Source organism: Physcomitrium patens, chromosome 12 (assembly GCF_059467195.1).
Source record: "Physcomitrium patens ecotype Gransden chromosome 12, ASM5946719v1, whole genome shotgun sequence".
NCBI classification, from domain to species: Eukaryota; Viridiplantae; Streptophyta; class Bryopsida; order Funariales; family Funariaceae; genus Physcomitrium; species Physcomitrium patens.
This window is the reverse complement of record NC_143421.1, coordinates 9,328,483-9,339,397: the sequence shown is the minus strand read 5'-3', so window position 1 is coordinate 9,339,397 and position 10,915 is coordinate 9,328,483. Positions and strand designations below refer to the sequence as shown.

The window sequence follows — 10,915 nt, the reverse complement described above, 5'->3', positions numbered from 1 at the left end:
AATGTGAAGGTAAATAGAAGCATAATAGATAAGTTACAATTAACAATAAGTAATATATAAGTTGCAATTTATGATAACAACACTAACAAGCACATCTTACTACTTTAATTTTAAATTAATCCTATTATTGTGCTAAAATATTATTTAAAAAAACCTAACATGCATGTCATATAAAGATCTAAAATAAAAATAAAAATAATAATAATAAATTGAATGATAAAAATTCTGATTGTGTAAAAAAAAACTTGAAATTAGATTCTATAATATTATTCAATTAAAATATAATATATATTATTTTTCTAATTTTTTATATTTTACACACCAATGTACCTAGTCTTTATAAAATATATATATATATATATATATATATATTTATTTATGATAAAATCATATTTAGTTCTATTAATATTATTATTATTTTCAATGATTGTTTAAAGTTTATTTGAATTTTAATCTTTAAAGATCTAATGATATATACATAGAATTCAAAGATTAATGTCTTTTACTTTTTAAAGATACTACTTGCAAGATAATCTTTTTAAAGTGATATAATATGATCATTGTAATTTAATTACATCCAATGCCACTAAATATATTTCTAATCAAATCAAATAGATCTTTCATTAGCTTAAAAAGTGTAATTTTATCATAGATTTGATAATCTAAAATATTAGATAATTTACAATGACATCTTGTTTTATAGAATCTACCAAAATGCTACAATATATATATATAATATCTATTTGTATACATACATACACATATACATACATATATATATATATATATATATATATACTAAAAAAAATCTATAAAATGTCATAAAAAATTCTTTTGCATCTTACATATAATTTCATTAAAAGTTTTATATTAAAATTAATATATTTTTGTGAAGAAATAAATGTATTATTAATACCCTAGATTGATTATTATGTATTTAATATAATGACAAGCATATATCACTATTTAATACTATTATATTATACTTCATTCATAACATTTTCATTTTGCTATTCTTTTTTATAACATGTTATTAAAATATATTTAGAAGCAAAATAATAATAGTAATTCATAAAGACCCAAATAAACAATTAGAAAGAATGTGCCAAAAACCTTTGTTAACTTCCATTTGTACTGACACTTTAATAATTATTTTTAGGAAATCAGATTACTAAAAAAAGCATGTAGCAATTGACAAAGAACACAAGTAATGGATAATTATGTGCTATAATTTATTCCTAAATCTTACCTTTCATAATTTAGTGAAGCTGCATTTCACTTTACTAGTGAGTTTTAACAGAAGATTGCAGATTGAAACACCAGTGTATCTGTTCCAACTGATGATCCTTACATTCTTTCGGTATGTCGTGATAACTGCACTCATGAAGAGCGGTTTTTTCAGGTTTTTCAGACAGTTCTGGTGTGCTTATAGGAAAAAGCAGAAAATGAGAAAATTGTGTTACAAACATTGACAGAAACTATTGTCTGTCTAAAACTATGTTGTATATTCAAGCCATCAGTACCTTAATTAAAATGGCTCGATATACTTGCACATGAGTAATAATTCCACTGGGCACTGGGTAACGCCCAAAGGACAAGGGTAGAATCCACTTCATTGGTTTAAAAGCTGCAATATCAACACTGATTGCAAGAACCAGTACTGCATAGACTACAAATTTGAGAGCATTTAAGCTGACATAAACTAAATATTCCACATTCTACAGGGTGGTCTGCCCACTGGGAGAGCATTTTTTAAGCTCTCAAAGACGACGTCCCCAACGTAGCTCTTGCTCGTTATCATATGGAGCTGTGTCATAATCTGAACCACTATCTGAACCAACGAGGTCAAAATCCGTCTCATCACTGTCATTGTTACTCTTCTGATCTCCAAAATCGCCAAAATCGTCTTCGTCAGGGTAGTCGTTCAAAGGATTGTTCTCGTCTATATTGCAACATGCAGAACACATAGATAAGATCCCTGAACAAGTTATTGCTGCCGGTTCTAGTGGCATGTTATTGAAAAACAGAAAATTAGCAAGTTTTTGAAATAAGAGCATCCACCTGATTTTCTAACTAAGATGGAGAGAAGAGAACTTACCGTTAGAATCCTCACTATCATAATCCGATTCACCAGGCTGCCCCCACTCGAAGCCCTCGGTTTCTACAATTTGTACCCTGTTCAATATAAAAGTACTTACTCAGTCCTTGGTTCTCTGCATGCATAGCCATTTTTACCAAGCAAACCATTGACAGGGCAGGACTCAAACCTTTATAGATGCTCAACTATTTCCAACTAGGGGCTAGATTACAAGCATAACTACAAACCGAGCTAGCCTCGTACTTACGTGGGATAAAATTCTTCGTCTTCACCCTCACGGTCACTGAATCCCTCGTCCATCGCATATACGTCATATACATAATCATCTGCAAACAAGAAATTTAAAATACGTGGGTGACAATAAGTTCTTGGGATTAAACTGAATGATAAAAAATAGAAGTAGAGTTCCCAATAGGCACCTACACCGCAGGCTTCTTCTCTTGTAACTTTCGGATCACTTCCGAATTTATATTTGATCGCATGCACAGCATCATTTAACAAAACTCAATCCTAGTTTCAACACGTTGACAAATCAATAATCTCTTTGATGCCTGATAATAGAGTTAAGCTGCACCTGTCTCGACTGGAACATTACTGGACGATAGGTCCTTTTCAATATCCGCAGCCGCTTCTGGCATGCACTCCCGTAATAGAGGCAAATAATTGGCCACTAGAGCTGCTTGAGCAAGTTCAGCTTCCCTGTTCACCAACAACCAGCTTTTGCACCTGAATTTCTTTTGCTACTTACAAAGTATCCAAACAAGTGTTTAGAACTCGAAGAATACTATTCGATGGGTGGAACAGGAAGTTTATGGAATACATACCTTCTAGCTTTCTCTCGCTTTTCAAGGGTTTCGGCAGATTCTTCATCAACCCGGACAACATCGTAAAGTTGAAAAAGCCCCCGCATGGGGTCGGGATCTACACCTTCAGCAGAAGCTTTAGCACCATCTCTCCGGCTTTTCCAGACTTGTTCAAAGCGTGCTCTTTTCGCAACAGCCTCGTGTTGAATCCTGGCAGCAGCAAGTAACTGATCCTGCTTCTGTTTTTCCTGAGCCTTGCTTTTAGCCCGAGTATCTCGTGGTTCTTTCCGATTCTCATGTGCGTGCTTTCTTTCTTTAACCTTTTGCAAGAGAGATTCATACAATGACGCCTCCGTCTGACTATGAGATGGACTAACAGTCTCCAGCCTTCGAAAGAGTAGTTTCGACGGCGGAGTTGTGTCTACAACTGTTCCACGGAAGGTATAACCATTAAGGACCACGGAGAAAATCATAACAATGTAGAAAGTCGTAATATTGACAAAGAACATCGAAACCATTGTAATGGAAAATCCTTCTTAGTAATCAATTTGCAAGGGTAAGATCCTTTTAACCACGAAGAAAGGCCTGGTGGAAGGTGACCGTGAACGTACTGTTAGCAGGAAGAGCTGTAGCCTCAGCTGTGGACAACGACAACCTGCTGATATCCGGCTCATGTCGTTTGCTTGGTGGATCGCTGACCTCCAGCCCTGCTCACTCACCAACTGTGCGGTCAAGGTTTATACAAACAAGCTCACATACAACATTCACGGCTCCCAAATCGTCACTTCATCTACTCCGAATCCAAGGCCTCAAAGGGTGCGCCCCACTCCAGTACTTGCCACACAAATCAAGCTATAATACGAGAATTAGGGTTTCCGATAAATGACGATAGCAACAGATTGTCGAGCACACCTTACTTGTCATTCACATATTATCGCGTTTATAGAATGATCCCGATCCAAAACACAATTGTTCAGGCTATGCCTACTAGACCAAAACATTGTTACTTTTTCCTTGCACCCAATTATCACCTCATTCATAAAAGTTTCAGAAGTTACAAACAAGACTCAAAACCCGTGTAAACCAAGCTTTAATTTTTTTATTTACAAAAGCACAAACATGTTAAATGACTCCCCAGAAAGCACTTCATCAAATTCCCTAACGAGGCCAGTATGCTTCTCTTTCCAAATGTACGAAAACCATGGATCGTCTAAAAAGAGAAGCATACAGTTCATACATTTGCAGAATTAGTGCACCATAGCACGATCGACCTGATTTACAACAGCATTCAACCCAACCAAATCCTAGAAATGAAACCATCACAAGGCAAACAAGGAAATGCTCCGAGTATCGACTTACAGAGATTCTCAATGGGTGCCTGCTCTCTCTTCCGCTTCACCCTCACAACTCGAAGTTTGCCAGGCGTTCCGGACCCTCCCAACCCCGAATTCGCTTCATCGTTCACCTGGGCGAGCTTCTGGGCACGGATGCTGCTCGGCGGTACTTCGGCTAGCTCCATCGACTACACCTGACCTGTCAGCTCTGCAACACAAAAGGGGATCCCAAATCACCGCCCCGCTTCACGACTCCGGCAATAAATTTCCTGCTGGAGGACAGAGATGGGTTTGTATGCAGAGATCAGGCCTGCGTCACGGAATCCAACAATTGCTGAACAAGGAGCGCGTTGGGTGCATTGCAGATTGACCGCTGCGTGTCTGTCAGCCCCATGCCCCGATTCCTCTCCCTTCGAAGCCCCAGGAAGACTTTGCCTCCTCCTCGCAAAACCCTAAATTAGTCCTCACTGGCTCTGAGTGGGAATGTGCTGTGCTGTGCAGTGCTGCCCCACCTGAAAGAAGAGACCCCCTTCAAGTCATTTCACATGTCTCTTTTCTCTTTTACAAATTTCTGAGAGGAAGGGAAAGGTCTGCAATTCAATAACTGGATACAGTTACTCAATCTTATCATATTCACATCTTGAACTATTTTTCATATGTAGCATTTTATCTAATTGTTGTGATAAATTTCACATTCGGAATTTTGAATGTAAGTGCATGACATTTTGTTTTGTATATGAAATGTGGTTTATTTGATAAAATAAGAATACAAGGTTTATCTTTTTGAGATTTTTTCTTCTATTGAAAGGTTGAAGCATCATTATTTTTGTATTAGCATATGTTCTATAAGATTAGGAATTTCATAAGTGGATTTTGAATTGCCAACTTCTTACTACCAACTTATTGTCATAGATATCAATATTGGCATTAGTAATTAGGAGGATATAATAAATTAAATAGAAGTAGAAGTAAAGAAATTTGATGATATCTTGTAGAAAAGCTTTGTAGATGTGGACTTGATTTTACAAGTGTTTATAGGTAATTGGTAGGTTGAAAACTTGGCTAATATGCACATGTTTGTCACTTGTGGTACAAGTTAGTTATATACAAGTTGGAAACTTGCCTTATAAATGAGATACATGTCAGATGACATAAAGAATACTGTCACATAGTTCTTTAGTTAGATAGTATATATGGAGACAAGAATGAAACCTTCTTCATTGTTATTAATATCTTTTTTGTATTCTTTTCTTAGCTCAAGAATCTCTAGTCTCTTTATATTTGTTAATAGCTATTATAGTTTTTATTATTATATATATATATATATATATATTTAATCTGTATATTTTTTATTTTTTTTATAGTGTCACATGAGTGTGTTGTTTCTTTAGAATTTTGTTATGATTCATTTCCTTAATAATTTAACAAGATTATTATTTTATTTTTATTTTTTTGCTTTAAAAGTGAGTAAATTATCTCGCCTTTTATTGTTGTATTTTTAAGGTTCTAGACTATCTATTTTTAAATTAGATTTATTTTTAATATTAATTCTTTCTTTCAAGAAAATATATTATCCATCTTTGTTGAAATTTTGATTTGACATTAGAAGTTGCAAATTATCCTACTCTACTTTGATTTGTGGATTTATTAAAGTTGTATATTATAGAAATAAAAGAAAATAAAATGATAGATGCTACATTTAGTAGAAGTAAAAATAAATTTATTATTGTTGTAGATCTTCATGAGCTTATCAATATTCTTAAGGCAAAAATTTCATACATTACCAATATCAACTATGGAAGTACTATTCCTATGCATATGGGAGAAGTCAACAATGAAGTGCAATGTTTATACCAAGAAATTAGATAGTTGAGAGAAGGAAGTAGATCAATCTTGTAAATAAATTAAAAAAAGTCTTTATTAAGATGAAAGTAGAAAAGATTAGTATATCGGAGAAGTTTAATAAAAGAAGAATAAAAAATTGATAATTTTGTCAAATTATACCTTCAAATAGAAATGTACCTATAAATCTAACTTAAATAAATCTATCAGAATATTAAAAAAGATATAAAATTAAATAAAACTTAATTTTTTATAAAAAATAAAATAAAATTTTAATTTTATATCATTAAATTTTTTTGGCACACTAATCTTTTTCACTTCCATTTTACTAAAGGTTTTCTTAATTCACTTATAAGATTAATCTAATTACTTCTTTCAACTTCCTAATATCTTAATTTAAACATTACTCTTTATTGTTGACATTTCCTGTAGGCATAGGAATAGTACTTCCATAGTTGACATTGGTAATGTATGAAATTTTTGCCTTAAGAGTGTTGACAAGCTGATGAAGATCTATAATAATTCCAAATTTATTTTTACTTCTATCAAATATAGCATCCATTATTATATTTTCTTCCATTTTCATAATAAACAACTCTAATAAATCCACAAATCAAATTAGAATAGGATATTTTGATGGATTTACTGAAGTTGGATTTATAAGTGCATTTCTATCTCTTAGAATAATAAAGCTCTTATTATTTAATTTTAATACAGATTAAAGACTGTAGAATAGATATTAATTTGTTTTTTTAAAGATATTGATAAAATATATTAATAGTCCATATAATAGAAAATTCAGGAGGACAAATGAGTGATTTAGTTCTTAAAAGCAGTTAATTACAGAATTACGGTTAGAATCTGGAGAATCAGGGGAAAGTATATAGGAGTTGTAGAAGTTAATTAAGGTGCCAGACTGTGATAGTCATGAGCCGAGGGCCATCATTGTGATAGTTGTGAGCCGGAGTAAGCTTGGTGCTACCTCTTTTCTTTTGTTTGTTATTTTCTTTGAATAAAAGGATTGAGAGTTTCTGAATATTGTGAAGTGAATTATGGAATGGAAATGTGATTGGTATTATTTGAGAAGAAAAAAGATTGAATGCTGAAATCTGATTGTAGTTCAGCAGAGAGAATGAGTCTGTATTTGTGTGAAACACCGTAATGTGAATGGCAATTTTGTGTGAAGAATTCCAGTGATTGGAATGAGGGTAATTGTGTACTGAAAGCTGTGAGGGCACAATATTACAGTTGGAGATTATGAGGGTGAATATATTGGTAGAAATAGCAGTTATTGGTATGACTGGATTGTTGTAAGGAAGAGACCGATAAGGTGAAGGAGGAGATTATAGTTTCCTTATGTGTTCAGATATTGGAAATAGAGACAATACATTCAGGAAGTAATTGATTGTGTGACCCTAATGTGAATGCTTAAGCAATTAGTCATTCCCCGTGTTCGAATCCCTCTATACGGGTTTATTCCTATTAGATTAATTTGAAATAAGTAAAACGAGTAATCACATTTTGGTACCGCTGCCGAGGAGTGATAATAGCTTTGAGTGTTAGGAATTAATTACCAAACAAGTGAAAAAATTGACAATGGAATACAATTTCAGTAGTATTTGAAGCAAGTTTATGGTTAATAAGAACGAGAGCATTGCATCGAAGAAAATAAATCAATTGAGACAAAGATAGAGAAGAGCGTAAGGAAGGAACTTACTTAGAGAGGAGCAAGAACGTAATCTTAAAAGGAAGCATCGACAAAATTGGATTAACCATGGTTGCAAGCTTGTCGGCGCATCCGAACATATCAAGAATCGGATAGACTATTAATTCTGCAATCGTATGTACCGTTAGAAAAACTGCCAGGAACACTCGTGAGAAATTTTGTTAACATTCCAGTGGAAATCTTGAGGGCGTTAACTGAAAGAAAAGGAGACGTAGAAGAATTTGGTACTCCATTGGATATTTTTCCAATAAAGAATACTACTAAAACAAGCAATAGTGGCTCTTCAGATTAGCACAAATTGGTCGCCAATAAAGATAACTATATTGTATTTCAAAATCAGACGTTTTCACTTACAATTCAACCAATAAAACTAATTGCAAAAAATAACAATAAATCGAGGAGCACTGAGAGCTCGAAAATTAGAATAAGAGAAAGCAGAGATTATTTTAAAATGGAGTTTAGCAGAACAAGAAATTCAATGGCGTCAGGAGGACCAACCATTCCGATTGCAGTACAAATGGGTGCAGTAGGCGATTGTACGACTAGTGTTGCGCCACTACCTACTTTTCGGAGATTTCTAGGTGCGGATCTTAATCAATATTTGTCTCAATTTCTTACAGCATGTATAGCTAATAATGGTAGAATTGAAGATATTTGATTGCGATGGCTGCCAACGACCTTAAAAGATATAGCATTTGAATGGTACAATTGCCAACCAGTGGATCAATTTCTGAATTGGAAAGCATTGAAGAATGCTTATTTATCTCATTTTCAACCAATTGGTTTTGAGGATCGCCTTCAAGAGAGATTAATGAACAACAAAATGATCCTAGGAGAGGCGAAGAAATCGTACTATGGCCGAATGGCTAATATACTCAATAAGTGGCCGAATCACCAAATGCCAAAGGTATTTATCTTATCCATATTAATCAATGATTTGCACCCACCAGAGCTAAAAATGTTTGTAAAGGAAGCTCAAACCGTTACGGTGGCTACATCCCTTAATAGAGCCAAGGTTTGGGAGGAATGCGATTATGATCAGTTTTTAACTGCGGGAGCCACGATGATTCCAGTTCAAGGTAGATATCAAAATCCGACTTGGAACGAATCAGTGGATAGTTATCCACGGATGTTAGAAACAGGGGCCAATTCTAATACCAATATTCAGGGCCAGTTAATGTCACCCCATTGCAAGCTATACCACCGAATGTGATAACAACGTATGCTCCATATTTTCCATATCAACAACAAGCATTAACTACGACAGAGATACCAATAATGTCAGCCCTAAAAGATTCCAATGAAACCTTATTATTGAATTTGATGAAGAAAATAGAAGAAATGGCCATCAATATGGCCAAAGATAAGGAGAAGAGGCAAAAGCCTACTAATACTAGGACCAATATATGGTACAGTAATTGTAAGGGCCACAGTCATTCTGTAACAGAATGCCCCTCACCTTCACAAATAATAGGTCAATGTACATTTTGCAGAAGAAAGCACCTAACAGCAAATTGTTGGAATTGAAAAAGACAATAACAATAATTTAATAATCAGACCATGATCCCACCAACCCAGTGGGACGTCAATCAAGTGCAAACGGGAAATACGTTTGGGTGGAATGGAAATCAATTTAATTGACAAAATTGAGCATTCAATAACTTTCAAAGTTCCAATTTTAATGAGGGGTATGCATCGAACCCCTAGAACTATGGTAAGGAGCAGCAGAGGTATCATCAATATGCTCCATCGACGTCATCAAACCAAGTTCCTTTAGTACCAATGGGACAACCAGGATCATTTTCTAACCCTACATGGAATAAGCCTAGTATGTATATACCAGTGGAGGCACCCAATATGCCTGATGGGGGTACAAGAAGACCACTTCGTTGTTTCCGTTGCAGACAGATTGATCATTATGTCAATGAATGTCCCAATCTCAGAGCTAGTGACAATTATACGCTAGTTTGTAGGAATTGCAAGCAGTTGGGGCACACGTATCAACAATGTAATGCTCTGTTCAATTTCAATAATCGAGATCAGAAGATCCAAAGCCAAGGAAAAATTGAGGAGATAAATTGAGGTTCTCAAGATTCTCCAGTAAATCGGTTGGAATGTGTCCAAGCCGTTCTTACTCGGAGTCAGCAAAAGGAAAAAGAACCAATTCAACATCTAAGTAATCCCAATACGAAAGACCAATTTGATCCAATTAGGGAACCATCCAATCCAGGTCCTGTTACGGGCTTCGTACCCAGTATGAGACCTGATTCCGTGGCACAACCCAATAAGGTCCCAATTACGGAGGCTTCGGTTCCATTCCAAGCAATTTCGATCTCTATGTAGTTTTGAGAAATGTCCTATCCGTTGAAAGATCCTCTCGGAGGCGAGAATTCCAACGAAGCTTCGGCTGCTGTTCCAATTCCGTGTCTATGGTAGAAGAATATCTTACCTCACGGAATAAAATCAAAACCAATGAAATACAAAAGAGCATTGGAAATTATTCTCAATATAGAACCCTACGACATTCTGAAGGATTTGGATGTTATTCAGCCTTCAATTACAATGAAGCAACTTTTGGCTGCAGCACCGGAATGTCGACCTACATTGAATTCAGTGCTAATATGACAAAGATCTCGCACTAAAGAAATTCATGAAGTTAGCTTAAACCCTGATCCTGGAGCACCAACAATCAATGTATCAATCAATGGCATTTTAATTTCAGTGGTACAAGTCGATGGTGGCTCCAATGTGAATTTAATGAACGTGGATACAATGGAGGACTTGGATCTAAAGCAATTGCTACTTACTTTATTGGTCTTGCGAATGACAGATCATAGTCAGGTAAAGCCAATGGGAATCTTACGAAATATTGTGACTGTAATCGCGGGATTGACATACAAAATCGATTATATTATATTCTAATTACAGAGTTCTACATTATCGTATCCCATTTTATTGGGCAAACCTTGGCTTTATCAAGCCAAAGCTAAAAACGATTGGGACCGAGGCACATTGACAATTAGAAAAGGCCGGGACCAGATTGTTCTACAGATGTATTCGGTACAATATCATGGAGAATCTCAATTCCCAGAATTAGAATTTACATCGGACA

The 10,915-nt window shown here is 34.8% G+C and overlaps 1 protein-coding gene across 1 annotated transcript; it reads right to left on the bottom strand.

Moving 5' to 3' along the window:
* Positions 1–1,554: 1,554 nt before the first annotated feature.
* LOC112289306 (RNA-directed DNA methylation 4) lies at positions 1,555–4,740 on the bottom strand. Its single transcript, XM_024534430.3, has 7 exons — positions 4,261–4,740; positions 3,513–3,608; positions 2,923–3,328; positions 2,673–2,797; positions 2,346–2,424; positions 2,099–2,175; positions 1,555–1,942 (listed from the first exon to the last, which is right to left on the bottom strand). The coding sequence occupies exons 1-7, from the start codon at positions 4,418–4,420 to the stop codon at positions 1,761–1,763; spliced, it is 1,125 nt and encodes a 374-aa protein (XP_024390198.1). The 5' UTR covers positions 4,421–4,740; the 3' UTR covers positions 1,555–1,760.
* Between the last annotated feature and the right edge of the window lie 6,175 nt (positions 4,741–10,915).